The 27,755-nt window shown below is 28.1% G+C and overlaps 3 protein-coding genes across 3 annotated transcripts; all 3 read left to right on the forward strand.

Moving 5' to 3' along the window:
* Window positions 1–2,477: 2,477 nt before the first annotated feature.
* On the forward strand, window positions 2,478–6,400 carry ATPsynC (ATP synthase, subunit C). Its single transcript, XM_015524728.2, has 5 exons — window positions 2,478–2,637; window positions 3,054–3,142; window positions 4,012–4,125; window positions 4,205–4,310; window positions 5,901–6,400. The coding sequence occupies exons 2-5, from the start codon at window positions 3,098–3,100 to the stop codon at window positions 6,062–6,064; spliced, it is 429 nt and encodes a 142-aa protein (XP_015380214.1). The 5' UTR covers window positions 2,478–2,637; window positions 3,054–3,097; the 3' UTR covers window positions 6,065–6,400.
* Window positions 6,401–8,728: 2,328 nt separating this feature from the next.
* ScsbetaA (Succinyl-coenzyme A synthetase beta subunit, ADP-forming) lies at window positions 8,729–13,410 on the forward strand. Its single transcript, XM_015524663.2, has 9 exons — window positions 8,729–8,909; window positions 9,127–9,401; window positions 9,471–9,633; window positions 9,718–9,820; window positions 11,381–11,545; window positions 11,626–11,769; window positions 11,850–12,010; window positions 12,144–12,263; window positions 12,347–13,410. Exons 1-9 carry the CDS (start codon window positions 8,847–8,849, stop codon window positions 12,509–12,511), a joined length of 1,359 nt encoding a protein of 452 aa, XP_015380149.1. The 5' UTR covers window positions 8,729–8,846; the 3' UTR covers window positions 12,512–13,410.
* Window positions 13,411–19,044: 5,634 nt separating this feature from the next.
* LOC107173921 (CCR4-NOT transcription complex subunit 7-like) lies at window positions 19,045–26,243 on the forward strand. The gene is made up of 4 exons (XM_015524661.2): window positions 19,045–19,221; window positions 20,683–20,772; window positions 24,163–24,896; window positions 24,955–26,243. The coding sequence occupies exons 3-4, from the start codon at window positions 24,235–24,237 to the stop codon at window positions 25,442–25,444; spliced, it is 1,152 nt and encodes a 383-aa protein (XP_015380147.1). The 5' UTR covers window positions 19,045–19,221; window positions 20,683–20,772; window positions 24,163–24,234; the 3' UTR covers window positions 25,445–26,243.
* The last annotated feature ends 1,512 nt before the right edge of the window (window positions 26,244–27,755 follow it).

The following is a 27,755-nucleotide window of genomic DNA, read 5'->3' on the forward strand; positions in this document are numbered from 1 at the left end:
TAATAATAACAGAACGGATAGGTTAGGTTATATCCACTTTATATTAAATGTTTATGTTTTAGTGTTATTCATCAATAAACGACGGCACCAGAGGAGTAGTATTGTGCAAACAGATCTTCCTCTGCTGTCGGTTCTAACCAGGAAAAAATAGGTTATGTTCACTTTTAAAAATAATATAATAAATTGTCCATTAGGTACATCCAATGGCCAATATTATACTTCTCATTATTATTTATATTTATACCTATATGGACTTTTATATTTATACATGCACGTGTAGTAGGTATGTATAATTAGTTAAATTAAATTAAATTAAATTAGTATAATAACTACAATAAATTTTTATTATATTTTTAAAATTTTAAAAAGAAAAATAATTAAAGATAGCTACCGTGAATTTGTCATAACAATTAAGTATTTAATTAAAATACAAACATTTTACAAATATGTATTTACTATATTATAAATCGAATAAAATCAATAGCATATGTTGTTTATTATTTCAGATAAAAATTAATTAAATAAACTTTTCTAACTCACAAGTCTCATAACACAACATGTGTCTACAGCGTATTATAATTCCCTTTTTACTTGTATTAATGTTAAATCTTAATTTTTATGAATTATATAGTATTATATTGTATTTTTTTTATTAATAAAGAATACGAAAGGATAAATATCGAAAAATATACGAGTATTTATTATATGTAGTATAGTATTATGTATAGTACTATTATATGTCATAAATTAATTGTATTTGCTCCTCATAAATCATATATGGAATTATCCAAAATTAGTTTTATAAAAAAGAAATTATTAGTTAATAAGCTTAGCGTCGAAAATGATTAACTTATAAAGTTATAACTTATAGTAATATTATGTATATTATACTTATAGACAAAAATTATCCAAAACTTTAACTGCCTATATATATATTCCAGCTAATTTATATTGTCAAAACATCCAAGACTAAAATAATTGAGTTAAAGTAAAAAAAGTTAAACGCTATATTTTAAAACTTCTACTATGTTAGTTGTTATTAAATGATTTTAACTATCATGCATACTTTTAACTAATTAATAAATATGTAATATTATGTCTATTATAGCCTATAGGTATATATTATTTTTTTCAGTGCCTAGGTAGTAGGTACTAAGTTGACGGTTGTGATTGTGTTGTCACCGTCACCTCATATTGACATCTTATTCATTTTTATTACTATAAATTATAATATACCTTAAGAATATTTCAAAAAAATCTGAAATATTGTACTATATGCATACTTATTATTCTGCTATATTTCATGAGGAGTAAATTGTGTAATCCTAGCTGTGTTCTTATTTGTACCCATTGGTTATAATACTTTCCAGGCATAGAATAGGTTAGATAATACCTATCTATTTAGTAGTTAGATACATTTATTTACATTATAACATTACTTTAGAAATTTATCCAATCCAACAATGATAGGATATTAATAGGATAGTATTTCGACTTGTATTAAATTAAATAACTTTTCGACGCTTTAATAAAATACGTATCGATAAAAAAAAATTATTATTATAATTAATTATACAATAATTATGTTTAATTAATATTTAGTTTTTTGTTTAAATTTATCAAAGTTATAGTTGTATTGGATTGTCTTATAGGTATACTTATTAATAGTGTACCGTATGTGAATTTATAAAATGTGTATTCTCTCTAAACTAAAAACAGAGGAACCTCGATAACTCAAACTTCTATAAGTCGAATTTTCGATAACTCGAATTTTTTTTCGTCCCGAACCGATCCGAGTTATTGAGGTTCCAATATATATATTTTTTTAAATTTATTATTAACCTAATCAATATATTTAGAAGTATAATTTTACAAACAACAAGTCATCAGGCATTCAGGTCCGTAAGATGAAATTATTAAAATGGCTAAACAGTAATCACGATAGTAAAGATATAAAGTATAATATGAGGACTCATTTATTAAAGTAATTTTTATCTCAACATAAAAATTGACATAATTTTATTACTTATTATGATTTAAACTAGAGTTACTTCAAAAAAGATGAGAGTTAGGAAATAAATATTTTTTATTAAAAAATAAAAACTTACTATAATCTATAGACTACATAAGCGAATACGCGATGCGTATGCAAGTTATTTGTTTTAGTTTAAAAATGCGTATAAATTATCAAATCTGGACTTCGTCTATGATTAACGAGATTGGTACATTACATTGTTAGTCGTTATTTCACAAAACAAAACTAAAAATAAAAAGTATCGACTTTTATAGTCTGAGAGTCGTGATTTGAAAAATGGCGGGACTTGTTCCATGGCGCGCGGATACTAAAGCTCGATGGCTGGCCTGTAATCCCAAGTTTTGGTAACGACTGTAATCAGCTGTTCGATTGGCCGTCGGGACTTCGTGTAGTCGAATCTCCGATGTTGCCGCACTCACTGGAGCCCTTGCTTCCCATTGGTCGGCCATAGAGCTGTATTCCCGGCCGCCGCAATGCCGCACGACCCGGTCGCATATTCACATAGTATCCGTGACGTCGTGTCCATTCGTCCCGTTTGTCTGTCATTCTTTCTCGCCGCCGCTTGTCTCACATCCATCCCGGTCTGTTCGGCTCTGTGATCGGTAAGTAAAACATCAAATTCAACTTTGTTCATATTTTAAATTTTAAAAACGCATCCCTAGCTTAACTGATGGACATCGTAGTGTGGTTGTCGCGTCTATCGTTGCCTAATCCCAACGTGTGAGGCGGCGACCGATCCGCGCTGTCCGCCATCTTTACCAGTCGGGTCACGCCTCAGACGTCGAAAACCGAACTTTATCTTCATTTTTTCAATTTTCGATTTGTTGTAACGAGATTATTCTCGCACTTTCTAGGATCCAGTTTGTCGGATTTTCGCCGTTTCTTTTCACCCCGATAGTTTTACCTTAACCGCCATTCCCTACAAATTTGCCCTTGCCAAAGGTTAAATCTGCCGTGGCACGAGGTTAATTGGTAATTTTCATTAATCGTGTACCCGTGTTTTTTTTTGTTATTTTAGTTCTAACACTCCATTAGCCCGAAACAAATAAGCAACATACAAACATGTATTCCTTTGCCAAAGTCGTCGCACCTGCTGTCCGTTCCGCCGTAAGTATAATGTATTAGGAGTTAAATAATTATAGATCGATTGATTTTAAGTTACTCCAGTGTGTCAGAGACATTGTGTTTCGTTTAACTCAAAAAGGGTTGGTTTGAGGTTAAAGAGTTGTAAATTGGTTGAAGGTGATTACAAGGGCGATAGTCTTCAAAACAAAATTTATAACTCGTATCTATAGCATAGTTTTCATCGATACCTTAATATCATACTTTTATTAAATATTTTGCTCTTTTAGCTATTTCCATCATGGGTTTTGATGTGTTATAGCTACCTTCTCAATTTTTATATAACTACATACATATTTTTGTTCACTTATAGTCAACTTTTAATAAAAACTAATGTGTAATAGGTACTTTATGATTTTATTTTTCTCAAGTCTAACTTGGATGTGAAGATTTTGGTTCTTAATAATTTTAGCTTATTATTTTTTATTTCTTTGTATATTTTTGAGGTACATAATGTATGTGCAGATATTGACTTTTTCTATGAATTTAGTTATTGATTTAGTTGCCATTATAAATAACTAGGTACCAAGTTAATTTAATTTAGTTAAAAAAAACTATGAAGATTTACTTGAAAATTAAGTTGAATACAATGACACATGTATATAGTAAAACAATATAAGTAGTACATTAATAATTGTTTTATGATACTATTAATAATTAAAAATATTGGTGAATATTGAATTTGTATTTAAAAATACAGTGCTGTAGGTATTTTATTTCTTAATAGAGTTGAACATAATATTTCATATTATCCAAGTGATTTGAAGTAGCTTATTAATTAGTATTTAGTATATTACACATTGATCATTCTTTAACATTGCCTTAAAAAAACGAACTAAAATTTTCATTTATAGATCCTCTCCAACTCCAGAGCATCCATTGCCAGGCCAATCAGCAGCATTGTTTCAAATGGACCCAGTACACAAAACCAACAAACTCCCAGTTCCATTATTTCCAATGGAAGCTTGGTAAAATTATTTTTAATGAGCCTTAAGATTAAGTTTGGATCATATTTTTAACAAGTAATATCTCTATTCAATATATCAGGTAAACGCTGTCAGAGGATTCCAAACATCTGCTGTGTCAAGAGATATTGACTCTGCTGCCAAATTCATTGGTGCTGGTGCAGCTACAGTAGGAATTGCTGGATCCGGTATTTAGATTAACAATTATAAACTATTTTTTAATATGCACTTAAACTGCTTTAAATTGGTGTTTGCGCTTGTGTGAGTTTAACCGAACCTATATTTTTTTATTACAATTTTATTATTTATATAGTTTAATAAAAAGTATGGAATGCTCAATAACATTCTATATTTATTATTAATTCAATTTTTTTTTAAATGATTAATATGCTATTAATTGCATTATGCATTGCTTAATGTAAAGATTTATAATTTTTATTGGTCCTACTTTCCAACTACATAATAAAGTGCAACCATCTTTTCCCTTTTTGTCTTCCCCTAACATTTGTCACTTTTTCATCCTCACAGGTATGGGAATCGGAGTGGTTTTTGGTTGCTTAATGTTAGCCTATGCACGTAACCCGTCATTAAAACAGCAGCTTTTTTCATATGCAATTTTAGGATTTGCTCTGGCTGAAGCAATGGGCCTCATGTGTATCATGGTTACTTTTTTATTGTTATTTGGTGTTTAATGGAAATGTGGTTTAATATTTCATGAGTTATTTGTTCACCAAATAACTAAAGATTTTCTTTTGAAAATGTATGTTAAGATTAATTTAATATTAACTATTAAATAGTTGTAAGATGGAACCAGTTTTTTTATGTGTTATTTAAAAGAATAAGACTGCATATAATAAATTAATTTTAATAATATATTTCCATTCTAAAAATCATAATTATGTTTCATTGATTATATTGTATTTCATATGCTATTTTTTCACAATAAAATAGTTTTCATCTTATTTATCATTGTTTTAGTTTAATTGTTGGGTTAAACATTACATTTTATGAACTTATTTATTGTTAACTATTTTTGTCATTAAGAAGTTCAATTACTTATCAATCATTACTATGATCTTACTATTTTGCAAACAAGTTGCTATTTTATTTTCAAGCTATTGCATGATATTTAAGTTTTGAAATTGTGATTGTTTTATTAGTACAAGGAATTGAAGCATGGTGCAGGAAATGTAAGTTACAAATTTTTTTTTATGTGATACTGTTTCGTTTTTTTTTTATGAAACTTAAATATAAATATAATTTATCAGTTAAATATTTTACAATGATTATAGACAATATTTTACTTTGAGTCATTAAAACTTGTAAAAAAATGTCTATTGATCACAGCATTCAGTAATAATTCAATTTTTCTCTTTTACTTCTTTAAATTATTTGAGAATAAAAGCAAGTGTGGTCGCATTGTTGTGGCTTTAAACATACTAATCGTTGGCTCAATATTTTACTTTAATCTTACTCAATTTAATCACATAAAATTTGATATAAATTATCTCAATATCATTATTGCTTGCTTTTTTTTTTATATTTTGGAATTATTGCTTTTAATTGGTAAATATTTTGTGGATATGGGAGTTATGTAAGGCTTGATCAATGCACTTGTTTTTTTGTTACAATTCAATCTACTTATACTCTGTCTAGTAAGAGATGCAGTACAACAAATATTGGTTCTACTGTGTTAATACTCTCACTAGACTGAGTGTATATATTGTTATATTTTTATATAATTAGTTATTAATTTTTGATTCTTTTTATGTTTTCAGGAGCTGGAATTGGAACAGTATTCGGTTCCCTAATCATTGGTTACGCACGTAACCCATCACTCAAACAACAACTTTTCTCTTACGCCATTTTGGGATTTGCTCTGTCTGAAGCCATGGGTCTCTTCTGTCTCATGATGGCTTTCTTATTGTTGTTCGCTTTCTAAGTCGTCTCACGATGTCTTTCGTCATTCATTAAGCAAAAAATAAAAAACATCTCATTACATAAAACCAACAAGGAATTTTTTTAATTCTGTTCAAAATTGGCACGACCGAAGGAATTGCGAAAGACTGTTGTCTGTGAAATACACTTTGATAGGGAATTTACCTGTAATGAAATAGATAATAACTTTAAGACAGCACTTAGGTGTTTATGAAACTGCCTCATATTGTAGACGTATAAATGCCTAGGTTGGAATACTGTTTTTTTTTTTTTTTTGGTTTTTCCTATTTTGTATATTTCACAGATATATAAATAGAATAAATACTTATTGTAGAATCCATTTATTTATTCCTTTTTTTTTTACTGACTAAGAATTTGTTGGTGAATTTATCTCAATTTAAAAATAAAAATATTTTTTGCTGTTATCAGTTTTGGCTCTAGGTACCAATGTTACATGTTTTCTATAAAACGTAATATACAAAGATTTAAAAAAAAATTTTGTTTCTTTTCTTAAATTAATAAGTTTGAATCTTAACATATTTAAATTATGAAAAAATATTCAAAAGTTTTAGTTAGGTGTATATGTTTTAATGGAAGCAATTAATTTTTTAAGTAAGATTGACAATAGAGTGTAACAAGATGTTTAAGATATTGTAGGAAACTGCAAATCACAAAAAAATAAATATATTTATTAGAAAGCTAATTGATTGTAATAACATCACATAACATTCTAGAATGTATTTTTGTTTTATCTGTGAAGTTGAAACCAAAGTTTATTCAGAAGGTGCTAATTATGAGCTATGTTCTGTAGGACATTATTTACAACGGTTACATACATTTATGGTTTATGAAAAATAAAAAAACTATTAAAAACAATTCAAATACTTGTTAACAGTTAGTGTTTATTATTTAGTAACTACTGCTGAGTTAAGGTTTTTCTTAAAACATGATTCATGTAGATTAGTTTTAAATATTACTTTTGATACTTAATTAATTAGTACCTGCCTAAAAATATTCAATGTACTTTTTTTTTATTCTGGTTTTATTTTAAATATGTGTAATGTTCTAATGTTGAGCATGTAACCGTGTTGGTACTAAGTTGTAGAAATTGTTCAATGCGATTTTTACACATAAATATGCATGTCTTTAATCATCAAATTATTATTGATTTAATTTTTCAATTCGTTCTATCACAGTATTTTTGCAAAGTGCCTGTAACAGAGGTAAAATCTCCACCCCTTTCCTTGCCCTACAACAATACATAATTAAGATAGTAACGTTAAAATAGTGAATTGGTTGTACATCTTTAAATACTTTAAATAAAATACAATATTAAAAGCCTATGGTAGGGTTGCCATACGTCCCGGAAAACCGGGACTGTTACGGGTTTTCGACTTTGTGTCCCGAAAAATGTTTTCGGGACGCCTATACATATGTCCCGGTTTTAGGAAAAAATGTTATTGTTAGAGATAACGAATAATTGATAAATCCATAAGCTAAATATAAAACAATAATTTCGGGAATATTCGAGAACAAACGAGTCGTGTGCACTGTGCAGGTACACCGTACCCTTACACGTACAAACTCCATACGGGTGAATGGTGATACAGAGGCAGACTATAATGACTTTTATATAAATTATCAGTAGAACATAGGTCGTAGCCTAGATTGTTTGTTTTTAATATTTTATTTGTTATTATGGCACCAAAAAGAAAATTTCATTTTCGTGACGAATTTAATATTGTTAAATATTATTAACAAACAATAAATTTAAAAAAAAGTTAACATTGTTAATTTGTTACAGTAATAAGGTGTAAAAGTTATAACACTATAACCTATTGTGTCATATTTTTAATACATACCCAATGACTTATATAGTTTAATATTTATTTCTAAATGTATTTACTATTTTGCTGTCTGTCCCGGTTTTGTTTGATGACATTTTGGCAACCCTAGCATAGCCTAGATAATAATATTGCATTTAAATTTTGTAAGAGGTCAACTCTCTTATTCTAATTAACCGAACTAAATGAGAACTGCTGAGCATAAAAGTTTCTATGTTTTTTCTGTCATAGAATTTAAGAAATATCAGCATAACAACCTCTTTTATAATAATCTTGATTTTTATATTAAATATTATTGTAACATACAACTTGAGAAAGCGGGTAAGTGGGTATCGCTCTGCTGTACATTAAGGGGTGGGGTGGACCTCTGACTAGGGTAGGTTAAATTTGAATGCAATAATAGGTATCATTGTATACCAAAAAGGATTCTGAACGGAGACTGTTTATCTGTCTAGGTCTCCAGGATATATGATAGATTATTACATTACATTATAGTATTATAATTATACACGATAAGCACCCATGTGCTTTCTTGGTGTTTAAAAATCGTACTAGGCTTGATAGAATTTCGGAAATTTTAACCAAAATTGACTATGCTTGTAAAGTAAGTTTGAACAGCTATGGGCTTATGCCGCTTATGGTCTGAGCACTGAGCGTGTCGTTTTGATTAAACTGCGGACACAATGAAATGTTAAGATACAATTTTCGTAATTTCCCGCTGCTACTTCTACTATAGTGATTGTCAACGTTTGTTTTTTTTTCTTATTACGAGCACACTGTCTAGTTCTTATCACGAGTGTAGTGGTGTTTTCCGTTTGAGCCAATCGATGAAAAAAAAAATCATTCACCTACTGAATATAGTGAAGGGCAAGAGGCTTTGTCGTTTTGTGCTGTAAAGTTAAAGTCTGTCACTTCTGCATTCGACGCTGACCTAAAGCTACCATGACTAACTTAGTCACCAAAAGTTCGTATATGCTGGAAAAGTTGGGCAAGAAGAGCCCCAAGGTAAGTGCATCAACAATAGTGACTTAGTGTGTACTGCAATATTGGTTTTCTGGCACGATTTGCAATGAACACAGAACACTTAAAGTCAATATTCCTTAAAATTCAGCCCAGATGTAAATATATGAGATTTTCTGTACTGCCGGAGTGACTGAGTTGGCATCTCGCACAAATAAGATTTAGCGATATCAATGTCTTTACTTTTAATTTGTTTCAATAGCTTTTTGCAGCATCATTGCCTGCATGCCCTCTATGGAGTAACAGCCAGCAGCGTCGCAACCTCAATGTACATGAAAATGTCAGCTATTCGTTGCTAAAAGGTGCTGGCATACCTGTACCTAAGTTTGGTGTAGCTAAGACTGGTAAGGAAGCAGCCGAACTTGTACGAAGTCTGGGATTAACAGATATTGCAGTCAAGGCTCAGGTGTTGGCTGGGGGTCGAGGATTAGGTCATTTCAAAAAAGGATACAAAGGCGGTGTTAAAATGGTTGACACGTTAGTTACAATTATACCCAATGATATTATTATTGATGTGTATGTATTCAATACATTTTATGAATTCAGGGCAGAAGAAGCTGAATATGTGTCAGATCAGATGTTGGGAGATTTTTTGATCACTAAACAAACTGGAGAGAAAGGCCTTATTTGTAATGCAGTTATGGTAGCTGAACGTGTATATGCTAGAAAAGAATTTTATTTTGCTGTTATGATGGAAAGAGCATTCGGCGTAAGCAAACCATTTAAATAATTAAATTGTCATTAGAATTATTTACTACCTATTGATACTGATGAAATGTTGTATTTTTAATAGGGCCCAGTTTTAATAGCCTCTTCTCAGGGTGGTGTAAACATAGAAAAAGTTGCTGAAGACAATCCTGAAGCAATTTTATACATGCCCATTGATATTACAAAAGGTAATCATTTGTTATTAAATTCATCAGTTGATATGTATTTCTTTCCTGTTATTAACATTAATTTGTGTGTATTGCGTACTAAGACATTTAAAAATTAGTCATTAAATGTTATCTATTTCATATATACAAGGCGATTCTTTTAAGTGGGTACACTAATTATCTCGAAAGGTATTTAATTTTTTCAAAATATTTTTTTACATGGTTTCAAGTTGTTAAAAAACCTATGTTTTTATTAAAAAATTATATTTTTAAATATTTTTTATCCTTATAATTTTTTTAAGTTTTTACTTTTTTGAATGACAACATAGAGTTTTAATTTCATATTCTAAAGCAGAATATTTTTCTAAGTATTTTGATTCTTAAAAATTGAATTTAGGACAAGTAGTTTATGAGTTATATGTATTTAAATTTTAGACAAGCGGAGTAGTGGATAAACATTTTTAGGGGAAACCCGTACCACTCCACTTTGCCAATCTAAACTTTAAATACTTATAACTCAAAAACTACTCGTCCTAGATTCGATTTTTATGAATCATAATACTTAGAAAAATATTCTGCTTTAGAATATGAAATTAAAACTCTATGTTGTCATTCAAAAATGTAAAAAACTTAAAAAATGATAGGGATAAAAAATATTTAAAAATATAATTTTTTAATAAAAACGTTGGTTTTTTAACAACTGAAACCATGTAAAAAAATATTTTGAAAAATGTAAATACTTTTCTAGATAATTAGTGTACCCATTTAAATGAATCACCCTGTATATGTATATGATTGCCAGATTGTTGTCAAACCCGGAGATCATATTGAATAATTTTTTTTTATAGTTATATAGAAATAATAATTTTTTTTATTTTATTTAAAAATGTATTAACCAATTTACATTTCTGTTGAATGAATCTTTTTCAACACAAATCTATTATTCTTAATAATATAATGATACTATGTACAATATTATTCTAAGTTTTATTATTAAATAATACAATATTAAAGTTATTTTCTCTCGGATTTCATTAACTAGGACAAAATTAATGAACGGCCAGGATATAGGGACTGCTATTAAAACCGGGGCTGTCCCAATCAAACCAGGACAAATGCAAACCTGAATATATATATAAAATAGCATTTTAATTAAATTAAAACAATATTATTTGGTAAATTTATTAACAAAATTACTATTAACATTATTTATGTAGAATGAAGATAATAATCATAATTATGAATCAGCGTTTTTTTAGTATACATTTTGTATTTAAGTTCAAAGTGTAACATCACTCCGTTCAGAATCTAATAGATTATTTTATTCATGTTTTATGTATTTATTATTTGTACTAGAAATTAATTAAATATGATTTAAATTAAAAAATATTATGTTCTTAAACGTAGGATATGGGTTTTTTAAGTAAATTTATAGTTTTAATGAGTGTAGATATCTTAGCTTTAGTAAAATGAAAAACAGTCTTAATATCATAGCCATATTATTACAATGTTAATGTTCAGTAATTAGGCTAAATCTAGTAATTTACTTATATTTTTAAATAATATATTTATTTTTATTAGGTATATCTAGAGAACTGGCCTTAGATGTAATCACCAAAGTTGGATTAACCAAAAAAAAAGATGAAACTGCAGATGTTATTTTGAAGTTATATGACTTATTTCTTACCAAAGATGCTCTATTAATTGAAGTTAATCCGTATGCTGAAAGTATTTCTACCGGGGGATGTAAGTATAATATTTTTAACTCAATTAAGTATCTATTTTTTTTTCTTTACAAATATTTTGTTAAATTATTTTTTTTAAAGATTATTGTTTGGATGCTAAATTCCGATTTGATGATAATGCAGAGTATAGGCAAAAAGAATTGTTTGATTTGCGTGATTGGACTCAAGAAGATGAAAAAGAAGTAGAGGCTTCAAAATCTAATCTCAACTATATTGCACTAGATGGTAATTAATTAATATATATATATATACGTTTATACATTCATCAACATTTGCTGTACAATTTTCAACTTTAATTATGTCAGGTACCATTGGTTGTTTGGTAAATGGTGCTGGTTTGGCAATGGCTACTATGGATATAATTAACTTGCACGGTGGATTCCCTGCTAACTTCTTAGATGTTGGAGGTGGTGCTACTGCTGCTCAAGTGAAAGAAGCTTTTAAAATTATTACATCAGACCCTAAAGTATGAAATTAACTACCAATTATAAATAAAGCTTTATTCAATAAAATTAAACTATTATAGAATTAATAGCTAATAATAATATTTGCTCTAAAGTTTGAAATAGAATTTATTTTTAATTTTCGAATTATAATAGGTGTGTGCTATTATGGTCAATATTTTTGGTGGAATAATGAGATGTGATATCATTGCTGATGGAATTATTGCGGCAGCTCAAGAGTTGAATCTTAATGTACCAATCATTTGTCGTTTACAGGTATAATCATAAATTATAATTAATAGATACTATTAATGTTATATGTAAAAGGTATTTACTGTTTGTTTTTTTTTTACTTATAGGGTACAAATGTAGATGAAGCCAAACTTCGCATTGCAAACTCTGGTATGAAAATTTTGCCAGTTGACAATTTAGATGAAGCTGCTCGTTTGGCGGTTAAATTGTCAGAAATTGTGAATCTGGCTCGTGAACAACACTTGGGTGTCAACTTTGAAATGCCCATCTAAAATAAATGAAATAATTTAACAGTAATCATTAATATTATATTAACTAATACTTGTTCTAAAAATTCTATTGCTTGTTTGTCTTTTAATCATTACACAATGCAGATAAGTAAAATACTATTTTTATTCTTACACAAATCTTAAATAAATTATTTAAAGGAGACAAAGATGTGCTTTAACGTTTCTCTTTTATTATTTTATTTGTTGTTGGACACCCTTAAAATGATATTTGGTTTCTTATACTATTTAAAATTCATGATAAGTATAGCTAATTGTTTTAATTATATCTTTCTTTTGTTGTTTTTGTCAGATTAATTGTTTTATTTAATATAATAAATAACTTAACCCTATAATTTATACTTTTAAAAAGTTATACTACTAATGTTCTTTTGTATGATAGTTACCTTTATGATTAAGTGTTACTATTGATTTAAATTTGTGACATAGTTCAATTAATACTTTCAAACTAATTCATTGTATGGTATTAATTTTAGAACGAAAAAAGAAAGTATTATTGCTGTTTAAAAGTTTCCTTAAATTACATAATGAACAATTTATAAAAGTGTATCACACTAACAGCTTTAAAACCAAGAAGGCACATAAACAAATAAATGTTCATGCTACAGAGTTTATCTTATAGACATTTGTGAATGGCTTGCTATGTTATCTTTGTTTGTATTTCATAAATTATTGTTCCTTGAAAAAACGATAGTTTACTTATTTTTAGCTAAGCTAGTCTAGGTATCTTTTTTAATCATTAAGTATAATTAAACATAAACGATAATGGCAGTAGATACTTAGACTACCAATACCTTATTATTATTATTATTATTGTTGTTAATTATACATATTATTATTGTAAATTGTCGTGAATATAATAAATATTAAATAATAATAAATAATTGTTTTAATGTAAAGATTATTTTCCAGTCATTATGCTTTAAATCATTGTTCGTTTAGGAATTAGAAGACGTGAAAAAAATATTTAGTTACTACTAAATTGAAAGCTAAGACCCTGATGCAAAGGTATTTCTTATAATCACTTCCAATGTCGTTACATTTTTTCAAATAAAAAAAGTTTGTTTTTAATCCTTGTTGGTGAAGTTAGTTTTTTTTTTTTGAGCAATTAAAGTCAAATGTTGACTAAGTTCATCAAAGTCAGGAACATGTGTAAATTACTTTGTAGTTAAAAAATTGTAATATGTAGTTAATAATAGCTAAGAATTAAAAATTTAAAACAGGTTTTTTTATGAGTAGTTCATAATATGGAAACCTAATCAGTCTGGCTCTGTCAGTATCTATTAACTATTAGGGATATCTTTTCAGTTTTATAAGATGTAATCTAACAACTAGGAATCCATAAAAATTTTCTTTGGCCAATATATTATTCTATCCTACCCTTACAATTATAACAAACAAATTAGAATATTTATTTTTTTCATCTTAATATTATTTTAGATTCTGAATGAAGTGATGAATGTATTGATTTTACAATGATGTGTGTGTGTTTTTTTTTTGTGTCTGTGTACAGCATAACTAGTCGAAATAATGCTTCAATTTCAAACTTTGGGGGTGGTTTCCAATGTAAAAGTGAATAGCCTTGGTGCGTTATAGAGGTTAAAAGTAAACATTTTCCAACAGTTTTCAAAAAAATCGAGAAAAACAAAAAAAAAAATGACAGAAAAACTGGAATTTTTACGCAAAACCAGTTTTCGACCAAATCGATATTTCTATATGATTGTAATTCAAAAACTAATCACTGTAAATACTTGAAATTTTCACCAAATGTTAATGTCAGTGATATCTATGTGCGTTAAATTTTTACAAAATAACGTAACGATAACGATTTATCCTCAAACGATTTTAAACATTTGTTATTATTCAAAAAGTATAAGTCGTAGATACTTGAAAAATTTTACCAGTTATTTAGATTGGCATTTTCTTTACATGATTTAATTTTCAAAATATTTTGACTTTTTTGAGGTATTTATAATTTATAAACAACTGAAATTTTTCTGAAAATTTTTTTTTGAAGTGTCGACAAAATTTTTATGGCCCTATCAAAATACTTGAAAATTTAATGCAAAGTTCCTCATAAGTTATTCTTATAGTGATTAAAAAATTATAAAAATACATAGGCACGATTTTTTTTATTAGGATTTGAAGTTCAAATATTGACTTAATACGTAAAAATTACGGCAATTTTAAAATTACCTTAGATCGAAATTCATAAAAGTTTTTCTTTTTAATTCTAAGATTTGAGAATTTAATACAAGGCTCCTAAAATATTTTTACAATAGCAGTTGAAAAATCAAGAAATGTATAGTCACATTTTTTTTTTATAAGCATTTAAAGTTCAAATTTTGTCTAAATACGTAAAAATTACGAAAATTCGCAAATTATTATAAGCTAGAAATTCATAAAAAATTTTCTTTTTAAATCTAAGCTTTGATAATTTAATATAAGATTCCTTACAAATTTTTCAATCTTTATCACAAAAAAAATGTCCACCGGAAATTCAAATTAAATTTTTATTAGCATTTGAATTTCAAATATTGACAAAAATTCGTCAAAACCATGAATATTTGCAAATTATTTTGTAGTTCAAAATTCATAATATTGTTTGTATTTATATCTAAGGTTATAAAATTTAACATCAAGTTTTCCACAAGTTTTGCTTCAAATAGCTATAGAGAAAATTTGAAGCGTCATTATAGGAAAAATGTTTTGAGCGTTTGTGTTTTAAATTTTTATGAAATCGCGTAATGATAACGATTTATCCTCAAACCAGGTACCTATATGTATATCTATGATAATATAAGGTATTATGAATTATGATATCTACATGCTAACTACTATAATTGATTAACCATGCCATATGCAAAATGAGTCTTAATTGAAAAATAAAATATTTGTTTCAAAATAGAATATATGATGACAATATTTAAATATAATATATCCTAGACTGACAAATCATCTCCGTTCAGAATCGTTTTTCGTATACAATGATACCTTTCATTGCATTCAAATTTAATCCCATCCATTACAGTAACCTACTGTACAGCAGAGCGACATACCCGCTTTTGTTTACTGACGGGAATATTGAACTGTTCTTTAATCAATAAGGAAATTTCTCTATTCTTGTATTCATTGTTGGTGACTACATTATAGAAATTCTCGTCAATTCTATCCACGACTTACCCGCTTTTTAATATTGTGTTCCTCTGACATTTGAGTACCAAGTTAGTACTTAAATTATTTAAATTTAATTATTTATAGATACTATTGTACCTATAAACATGGTGTATAAATTAAATAATGAAATCTTCAGTCATACTCACACATGAGCTGTTAATCATAAATCAAACATTTTTATATTTCATTTAAATAATATATAAGAAATATATCACATGGCCATATTTGCCGATGCTTAAAACCAATTTAATTAGAACGATTATATCTGCCAGGCACAGAAAAATTATAGTGTGGTCAAAATATTGGGTATGTATTAACCATACACAGCAATGCCTCGATTGATGTCACTGCTACTTACGAGTTACAACCATGCCATATCAATTTTTATCAAGACCAGCAACTATCAAGTATTGTAGACACCTAACACAGTTTTTTTGATAAGAATAAACAAAAATATATAAACAATCTGTAATAAGAAGATTTGAACCTTCCAACCTATAATTATAAGTTGGTGAAACTTAACCCCTAAACATTTCAATAGTCCCTCCTTAAATAGAATTGTATGTTAAACTTTGGACCATGAAATATGAAAAATATGTATTCGAATTCGAGACACAGTTATTAATTTAAAATTTCTTCCATTTTTTACTCTACGAGTGGAGGATGCCAGCGCTAATTTTCTTTTCTTTCTGAGACCCTTAAGCACAGTAGGTATAGATAAAACGCTATTGCGTAAAATAATTTATAGATGATTTTAGTGTTACCTCAGTCTAAAATCACCTATTACAAAAATACTTGAGAATAATATTTTTGAGGGTCCGACTTGTCGGCTTTATATTTCATTATTATTTGACTTTATATATTAAACTTAAAATAAATTTAAAAAAAAATTATTAAATACCTAAATTTATACGGATATTAATTATTAAATTATCGTTATGTTATACTGTTCAATAACAATATTTTATATAATTTTTTAACGAATCATTTTATTGTTTAGTGTTTACCCTAAACAGCTAAACCACTCAAAAACAAAAAACGCGTTGTGTCCATGTTGCGTTGGCCAGAGACTAGAGTCAAATATTCATAGCAAACAGTGAAACAGACAACATCTAACTGATATCCTCTTAAAACTCACACATGTAACATTATATTGATCTGGTAAATATTATCTATTATATATGTAGTCAGTAATTTTCGTTGGCTTAACGTAAAAAGTGTACACTGCCCGGCGCCCGCGGTGTACTGGCGACTGTGTAATGAGGATGTGAGGTTTTGATAATTGAATAATTGATAGATACTTACCCGAATCCGACAAGCCGAAAAAGTATAGTATAAACTATACAAGTATACAGTGGTGGATACGAGGGGGTGACGATGCGGGATCGCCCCCCCCCCCCTTGAACCGTATTTTTATATTAAAAAATTGGGCTGAAAACTGATATTTTTATTTTTTTGATAGGCGTACTACTATAATAACTACGTTATGACTTATGAAGTTTATTAATTTCATATTTATTTAATTTTATAGGTGAAATAATTTAAATAATATTAGCCTCCAATAATTTACAGATCATATAAAAAGGTCATTTAATTTTGAAAAATTCGCTACCCCCTTAGGTGACCTCTGGATCCGCTACTGAAACTATATAGGTATACCCACACTATATATTTTACAAGCATCCACGTGGCAACTCGTTTTTGGGTCATGTCTCTGGACCAATATTCTTGCATTAGATATAAATTATAATTCCTCTAAATGCCACAATTATATACTATATAGCCTTTAAATCATATACCTACTCACAATACTACATCGTTTACATCCACACAAATCGATGATCATATTGTAAAGGCATGATTTAACCAATTTAGACAATAGTCCCATAAACCTAATACGAATCACCGAACAAAAGTCCGGCGAAAAAAAGTCCGGTTACAAAAGTCCCACGAAAAAAAGTCCGATGTCATAAAAGTCTCGCGAAAAAAAGTCCGGCTTAAAGATACCCAATAAATCGAAAACCATGTAGTTATATTTTTATATTATTATTTTTATTATCATTTTTATTAATTAAGTACCAAATAATTATAAATAAATGACAATTTTTTATATTTATACGAATAAATCCTTTTTTTAATGACCTTTTTAAGTGCTTTTTTTTATTTTTAGTGCATATTTATAAGTTTACGGGTCATATATAAGCGCAGAACTGTACTAGAGCAGCTGTACCTTAAACTTATTCTTTATAATCTGGTGTACAAAATTTTCGATAGTGGTTTACCCCTCGTAAATAAATAAACCGGACTTTTTTTCGCGGGACTTTTATGACATCGGACTTTTTTTCGTCGGACTTTCTTTCGCCGGACTATTAGGTAGAATCCCACCTAATACCTATTGCACACACAGCTGTAGAACAAGTAGCACACTGTTTTGTCGGTACCTAGATGGGTTGTGGGTATAAGGGTATTAATGATTTAAGATATTTTTTCCGGTGAGCATTACAATAAAAATATTTCATCGTCTTCCAATTCCTAATTAATAACGAGTTTTTGACTCGTGATCAAAAATCATTCGTCCGTCCATATCAAGTATCGACGTTAAGTTTCAGCACAGATTAATATTATAACTATTTGGTTTCAGACAGGCATCGCCATGGTGAGAATTATGAAAATTTCTAGGCGTTCGCGGTTTGCATAATATTATAATCCTACAACCATCAAAAGGTACATTTATGTCTTATATGAATAATAATATAAAAATTTTTCTGTATTATTATTATTTAATTTGATTCACAAGCCATATATAAGCTATTGATAGCTATACCTAATTAATTGAGCAGTTATTAAATATTAATTTAAATACGCATGTAGGTCACATTATATTTAGTGTGCTCTTCGATTGTCGGCACTTAAAAAGTTAATGACATTAGACCGAATCGGGCGAATACTATAGCGTACGTTCAAGTAACATTGTATGACATATTATTAATATTAAACGTTAAAACATCATAATATATTTTGTCCTTTCGATATGGTTTAAGACGGACAAAACAGTGCATCATTATCGAGCTTATGACACCAAATCCTATAATATAGGTTCTAGACGTTTTCCAATTATTTTAATGTGAAATTACGTAGAAAACTGGAAACTCGACGAAATGTAAAATGGAGAAACGCTGAGACGTAATAGTCGTTGACTCGTTGTAGTCAGTACTCTGTAGACATCTTGTAGTCCGTGTGGCATACTGTCGTACTTTTTTTTCATGGAGACATGGACAGATTTTCGTATCCATGCTCGTCGTTATCATGGCCGTTATCAAGCCCATTGTTTTGGTATTTACTATTTACATGACTGCAGCCGTGAATCGTGATCCGAACAAAATATTGTGTACCGCAATATTATTATTTTTTAACAGTTTTGTCTAGACGATAAGTTTGTCTGTTTGTATTTCATTTTAAAAACTTTTTTTTGAATCCAAATCTGTATTTGAAGACTGATCGAAGGCGACCACTTAAACGTAAGTACACTTTCTTAGAGCCGCTTACACTGTTGTCTCGCCGACGACGCTACTGTCCGAGAAACCGTAACATATGTCTTCGGGATGTGAACGTTTTGTGTATCAGAATCGGTTGGAAACCTTTTGAGTGCAAATTTTAATGGTAAAATGATTCGATGGTCACAAAGACATGATGTTTTTGCGCTGTTTGACACTGTTGACAAGTGCATTATGGTGCGTTGAAAAACAAATAACCTTTTGTTAGTAAGTTAGATTTCACAGCAACGGCTATGTTTTTATATTTATATTATTGGTGATTTGCGGTATATAATCGACAATCATTTACTTATTCAATAATGACCAATGCAATTGGTTTGTTGACAGACATAATTTGTGTTGTGTTTTCTCTTTCTGTGTACAATTATACTTTCTGTGTCATTATTTTCTCATAATTTTCAGTTATATACATTCTGTTTTATTGCTAGTTATCACTGTATTATTGATTCTACTAAAGCGTTGATCCGACTTTCAAATCGCATCATTTCTGTTTCCACAACATTCTTCTTGTGCAGTAATTTATTTTCTATGCACTTATTTATAATAATATATTGATGCAACTTGCATTCTAAAATGTTATGTAATATATTTATTTCAAATGCCAATATCAATTTTTATCCATCCCATTTCCTATATGTCATAGTTTTTCATTACAGCAGTATTTTCAGCACTCTATGTAATGCAACAAGTGCCAGTTGATAATTAGTGATTCACTATTATTTAATGAAATTTTTGCCATTGTTTTTCCAAAAGTTAATATTCTCTGTTTAATACTGTTTTCCGTGCTTTTCGGCTCAATCATTTTGCTCTGTAAATCGATAAATTTCTTTCATAATCTAAAAAACTAATATATGAATTTAATTTAGTCTAATTAATAGAAATGATGCACAAGGGTAGTTAAATACTAGGTTAAATAGAACCAAATTTCATTTAAGTCAATTACTTAGCAATTTTTATTACTTTTTGCTATAAAACATGGATTAATCATTTTAATCTATTTTCTAGTAGACTGCAGGTATATATGTAAATTTATACATATGTCAATGTAAATCATTGACATGAATTTATTTTATTTTATTTTATTTTTATTTTATTAGAATACACGGGCTAAGCCCTTTTATACATAGATAAAACAGGTAATATGGTTTACAAAGCGAGAGAGAAAAAAAAATAATAGTCATAATAATATACATAGGTATGCAATTAAAGATATAGATACATGAAGATGTTAAAGTGAATAGTAGTTATTAAGTAGCAATGGGATAATACAGTTTATGGGCATTTCAAAAATAATAGATATGACAGAGCTAACTAAAAGAGAAAGTGGGTTCCAAATTGGCATTATGCATCATACGCCTCATAGGCTCATTGAATGGTTACTGTAAAAATGTATTATAAAATTAATCAAATTTTTTTTTGATCTAGGTTATTCGATTATTGATAATGGGTGATGAATAATAATTTCTGCAGATACTCAACAACTTCAAAATTAGTTTAAAGCTATGTTTTCATCAGGTAAATTAATTTTTTAAGTAACTTAGGTGTATGTGTTGTGTCTTTTTAAAGTAATGTTTTTGAATACATATTACAATTTTAAATTTTAAAATTTCCATAACTTTCTTTAAAATTAAAATATAAAAAAGCTAACACAGGCCCCTAGATAATATTTTTTCCTTTAAAATTGTCAATTGGACAATCTGTTCTTTTATAAAAATTAATTTTGTAAGACAGATATGCTAAAAGTAAAATTTGCAGTGATGTGAAATTGTAAGACAATGACATGATGTGTGTGTATTACATCCTTTTATAATGTAATTTATGTTTAAACAAATACTTTTCCATTTTTACTGTTTAATAATTTAAATAATTTTATAACAGTTATAACTGGCGCGGATCAAGTGGGGGCAGTAGGGACCCCCCTCCCTCCATTGGATGTATCTCAAAATGTATTATTTAAATTTAACATTTTGTTCTATCCTATGTAAATGTATTGTTATATTAATCAGTCACAAACAGTGCTGCAACATCCCAACATCCACCGGGGCAATGCCCCTGGGAACGGCCTCCTTTGCTATTTTGTGGCCCCTATTTATAATTTTCACAATTTTTAATTTTTATATACCCAATATTTACTGTATTGTGAGAATTAGTGACAATTGTGTATACTGTGTAAGATAAAATGAATCTGAAAAATGTTTGTACTATAACAGTACCTAATTGTCCTAATTATCAAAATATTGTAGTTGTAGTCCCGCATTGATTTATTATTATCGTTTGTTGGAATTTTAACGGGAATCCCGCTATTAACGTCACCTCTACGGCCTATCTAGCGATTTGTTTGTTTTGGTGCTTCAAAAATGTTACTACAACAAAATATGAATCTACAAAATGCACGAGACAGATTAAAAGATGTTTATTATTTCATAAATTGATTGAGAAATAATTACGAAGATATAGTAAATAATGCCAAGTCATTGTGTTTGAGATGGAGCTTACCAGTTACATATAGGAATATGAACCTACTGAACCTCGTCAGATTTATGCAAAAAAACATTTTGATGAAGTCGATGGAGATAGGCGATTAAGAGGACACACCCGCATGTGTTGTCTTCGTCTTTCAAGTGTGTAACATGGCAAATTTTATGCTCAGCAGTTCCAATTTAGCTCCGTTAGTTTACAACTTAGAGTAAATTGACCTCTTATAAGAATTAAAGGTAACATTATTATCTAGGTTTTCACTGAGGCTTTTTATTATATTTAAATTTTGAAGCGAGTTATGAGTATTTTAAGATATACAAGCAGTTCACAGTTTTAAAAATACTCATAAGTTGCTTCAAAATTGAAATATAATAAAAAGCCTCTGTGAAAACCTAGATTATAATGTTACCTTTAATTCTTATAAGAGGTCAATTTACTCTAAGTTGTAAACTAACGGAGCTAAATTGGAACTGCTGAGCATAAAATTTGCCATGTTACGCACTTGAAAGACGAAGACAACACATGCGAGTGTGGCGTCCTCTTAACTATAACAACAGAAAACTTTAAAATTAAAGTATTTTATCCTATTATAGATACTGTTTTAATGCAACTTAATATTCGTTTTAAAGCAATGGACAATGTATATACTACATTTGATTTTCTTAATCCAATCAATCTCTTATGTTTAAGTGAAGATAATATTGTAAAGGAGTCATATGACTTTATTCAAACATATAAAGATGACATTAGTTCGGATCTTACTGGTCAGATTTTATCATTAAAAGAATTAATAAAAAATAAAAATTTTAAAACTATAAATGAAATGGCCAATTTTATACTTACCAATGATATAGCAACAAGTTACTCGGAAATTCTAGTAGCTTGTACAATATTTTTAACACTGCCAGTTGCAGTAGCAACGGCTGAAACGTCATTCTCAAAATTAAAAATTATAAAAAATAATTTAAGAAATTCTTGTAACCAAAATCAAATTTTAAACATTGATATACTCAATATAGAACAAAAACGGACTTCAGAATTAAAAACAGACAAATTAATTAAAGATTTCTCTAATTTGAAAGCAAGAAAGATGAAATTTGTTTAAAATATCAACATCATATTATTTTTATAAAATGTATTAGGTACTTTATTCTATTATAATGAACTTATTCTTTCATGTGTTTTTATTTATAATAAATTTATAAGATAGATATTGAAAAGTGTTGTTCATTACTTAAATGTATGTTGTACATGTATGAAATACTTTTTAATGAAGATTATGTTTGTTTGTTGAATTTTGTCTAATTGACCCCCATAAATTTGTTGACTAATTTCAACCCTGGTGTAGTGATGGCCTATATATAGATGGCCCCTATAAATAATCTTTTGTCCTAGGGCTCAAAAATTCTAGTTGCGGCACTGGTCACAAATCGTCATATTTTATTTTAATAACATACATTTATAAATTATTGATAACAATATTATGACCAACTGATTTATATAATTAATTATTATTAGTTATCTGTTCATTACAACTTGCATAATACCAAAATTGTTGTGGTGACTGACGACTAATAGAATAATGTGAAATTGTGAAATTTTAAACAGGTATTTGATAATAGAAGGGTAATTTTAAATTGTAAATAATTCAATTCAGTTTAAGAAAAAAATTATTCATTATAATATATTAGCAATTATTATATATACTCGTATTTACCAGTAGGTAAATAGTAAATATAGTTAGATATTTATAATCCGCTCCCGTTAATGTAGGATGGATTCGCTCTTGAGTTATAACATAAAATTTTTGAAGCTATTCTACCTCAAAAAAAAAAAAATTTAAACGTAAGTTTAACGGCAGTTAAATAACTCAAAAATCACCTTACCATACTCAGAATTTGTTTTTTAAATAATAATGTATGTAAAGTAATTAAAAATTGTATAAAAATATTTTATTTTAAAACTAGATATTTCATATATGAAGTACTCAAAGGCTTGCGTTGATTAACAAATATTGATTTTACAACTTGAAAATAAATTATTTAAGATTCTAAAAAAAATGTAATAAAACAAATAAATAACAATTGATAATATAAATTAATTTTATATTGATATGTTATAAAAAAAAATGAAATAATTAATAAATATTGAATGCAATAAATTTTATAAAAAAAATTTGAAAGTAATGAGAATATTCACCATTAGTTATTTATTAGTTCAATAATATAACATTTTCATTGAACCATTTATACATTTAATATCTTCATTTAAATTATTTACATTAATTTATTAATAGAAAATTATTGACTTCTAAAATGGTCTGTTATAAAATCAAAATATCATTCTATAAAGTCTTATTGAGTTGATTTATTTATTGTTTTAATAATTAATTGTCAATACTGAATATTTATTATTTTTATCTTACAGTTCAAGGTAGTGAAATTGCCTGTGATCATTAAACTTTGAGTTTATTCAGTGGACAATCTCCAAGCATTCCCAATGAAAAGTGTAGCTGTTGACGGTACATCAGAAAATTTACGTCAGTTGAACACAACCTGGGGGAAAAGTAGAGGTGAACAACAAACAGAGTTGAGTGCAGACGCACGGAACACAGTACGAAGAACATTGTTTGTTGAGCCGTCCACTAAATTAGAAAGCAATGATAACATTTTAACGGATACTAACGAAAAAAATCCTAAGTGGCTATCGTACGTATTACAGAGGTTAAGTGAAGATACGAAAACTATGCCTGGTAATAGTCAAACACCACCAGCCAAAGAGGTAAAAGAGAGGGAACCGGAAGTACAAACTGCAGTCGGACCTGATTGTGGCATTAAGGACGTTTGGGCTCATAATTTAGAAGAAGAGTTTACGTCAATAAGAAAACTTTTACCAAAATATTGTTATGTGGCTATGGATACAGAATTCCCAGGTGTTGTAGCCCGACCTATTGGGGATTTTAAAACAACTGCTGATTATCTGTACCAATTGTTGCGGTGTAATGTTGATCTGTTAAGGATCATTCAATTGGGGCTTTCATTTTTTGACGAAGATGGTAAAACTCCCACTGGTCCATATACTACTTGGCAATTCAATTTTAAATTCAATTTGTCAGAAGATATGTATGCCCAAGACAGTATAGAATTATTGACAAATTCCAGGTAATAGTAGATTTCTTTAATTGTCAAGATTTGCATATAAATTGTCTTTATTTTTCAGAATACAGTTTAAGAAGCATGAAGAGAATGGAATCGAACCTATAGTTTTTGCTGAATGTATAATTACATCTGGCTTGGTATTGATGGATAATATAAAATGGATGACATTTCACAGCAGTTTTGATTTTGGCTACTTAGTGAAGGTGTTGACAGACGAAAAATTACCACAAGAGGAGTCAGATTTTTTTGATATGTTCTCTCTATACTTTCCTTGTGTGTATGACATCAAATATCTGATGAAGAGCTGTAAAAATTTGAAAGGTGGTCTGCAAGAAGTTGCAGATCAATTGGAACTAAAGCGGATTGGACCACAACACCAGGCTGGTAGCGATTCTCTACTAACAGGCATGGCTTTTTTTAAAATCAGGGACATGTATTTCGAAGGAATGATTGACAGCAAGAAATATTGTGGTCATTTGTATGGCTTGGGCATTACCACATTAAACAATGGCCAAATTCGGTATGATAATAACGAAGGACCTCCCAATTAAATATACCAGAAATACATTATTAATATAATAATAAGTATATTATTCCCAATGATCGTACAGTTGTTGTTTACTACTGATGAATAGTACCAACTATACATTTTGACTTAAAAGAAACAAATTTAAAAAAAAATGATTTGCCTTGGGTATAATTTTTCTCTTCTCAATTTATTTATTCTGTGTTTAAAATTTGTTTGCCAACTGTGAATGAAATTAGAAAATGATAGAATTAAATGTAGTTTAGAATTATTAAGTTAAAAAAATAAAAATTAAAGAAGAAAAATGTCTGTATATTAATTGTTGTGTAATTTTTTTATATTATTTTTTCTTTTGAGACAACTGATCTATATGCTTTTTGCTTTAAGATATTTTTGTTATATATTTAACACAATTTAAGAGCATGCACTTAAATTTGTTCTGTTAAGTGTGAAATTTGGTCCAATGCAATTCAAGACCTTTAAATAAACTAGCTATATTTCATTTTCTGGTACCTAAAACTAAGAGTAATATTATGTCTTTAAAAGTTTTGTTAGTAGCTAAAAATAAATAATTATTGATTAGATTATGTCCATAACATATATTGGCAAATTACATATATACCACAACCTCTCGCCATTGAATGTTAACATATTAAAATGTTTGATCTTATGTTGGTAAACTATTGGAATGTGAACAACTAGTGAGAATTCAATTACTTAATAATTCTTAATTATAGATGTGGACGTGTAACAAGTACAGGAAGTTAGTACTTCTAATAATTTACATTTATGTTTCTATTAATAAACTTGACTTTTTGATAATATTTTAGAATCATTTTTAGTGTTCCATTATTAAAAGACTTTGAGTACAATTAAAAAAATAAAATTAATTTAATGAATGGTTATATTTATTTTAATAAAAATATTAAATTATTTATTATAATTATAAATGTTCAACGCCATGACAACAATCTGTGCAAGATTTGCATCTGTGCAATCTGTGCATCACTTACAAAATAGTAAAGTTTATGAGGTATTTTAATATTTATAATTAAGACTTAATTGAATTATTTTTCATACCAAAGAATTTTGTTTTTAATTCAAAATTTATAGATACAAATTTGATTCAAGATATAATCACTAAATAGGAAATTTAATTTTGCATATTTCTATGCCATAGGACTATAAATGCAAATAACAGGTTATAGATTCTGAACGAAGTGATGAATGTATTGATGTTACAATGATGTGTGTGTTTTTTTTTTTTTTTTTTGTGTCTGTGTACAGCATAACTAGTCGAAATAATGCTTCGATTTCAAATATTGGGGGTGGTTTCCAATGTAAAATTGAAGATCCTTGGTGCATTATACAGGTTAAAAGCAAACATTTTCCAACAGTTTTCAAAAAAATCGAGAAAAACAAAAAAAAAATGACAGAAAAACTGGAATTTTTACGCAAAACCAGTTTTCGACCAAATCGATATTTAAACTAAATTTTTATATGGTTGTAATTCAAAAACTAATCACTGTAAATACTTGAAATTTTCACCAAATGTTAATGTTAGTGATATCTATATACAGTTTAATATTCAAAATGTTTTGACTTTTTTTGAGTTATTTATAGACAACTGAAATTTTCAATTTTTCTGAAAATTTTTTTTGAAGGGTTGATAAAATTTTTTCGGCCCTATCAAAATACTTGAAAATGGAATACAAAGTTCATCATAAGTTATTCTTATAGTAATTAAAAAATTATAAAAATACGTAGGCACAATATTTTTTTATTAGCATTTGAAGTTCAAATATTGACTAAATACGTAAAAATTACGAAAATTCGCAAATTATTTTAAGCTAAAAATTTATACAAAATTTTCTTTTTAAATCAAAGATTTAAAAATTTTTTATTATCTATAATATATCCTAGACTGACAAATCATCTCCGTTCAGAATCGTTTTTCGTATACAATGATACCTATCATTGCATTCAAATCTAACCTACCCTAGTCAGAGGTCCACCCCACCACCTAATGTACAGCAGAGCGACATCCACTTACCTGCTTTTTTTAAAAACAATTTTATTTTTTTTACTTCTATACTAATATAATATATTTTATAAAAAGATTATTTTGCATAAATACTTTCAAAAATATTTTTTTATTTATGAAGCTATTTAAATACATTTTAAATATTTTCCTCATATTATTTTTAAAGTTGTAAAGATAATAATAATAAATTTATTTGATTTAATTATTAGTACTTAAGGATGACTCCATTATATATTTTTATTATGAATTCTAATTATGTTGAAATTACCAGAGGTATTGAATTGGCTCCCTA

The sequence above is a fragment of the Diuraphis noxia genome, unplaced genomic scaffold, assembly GCF_037042655.1.
Source record: "Diuraphis noxia isolate RWA-SAM2 unplaced genomic scaffold, SU_Dnox_SAM2 contig0002, whole genome shotgun sequence".
NCBI classification, from domain to species: domain Eukaryota; kingdom Metazoa; phylum Arthropoda; class Insecta; order Hemiptera; family Aphididae; genus Diuraphis; species Diuraphis noxia.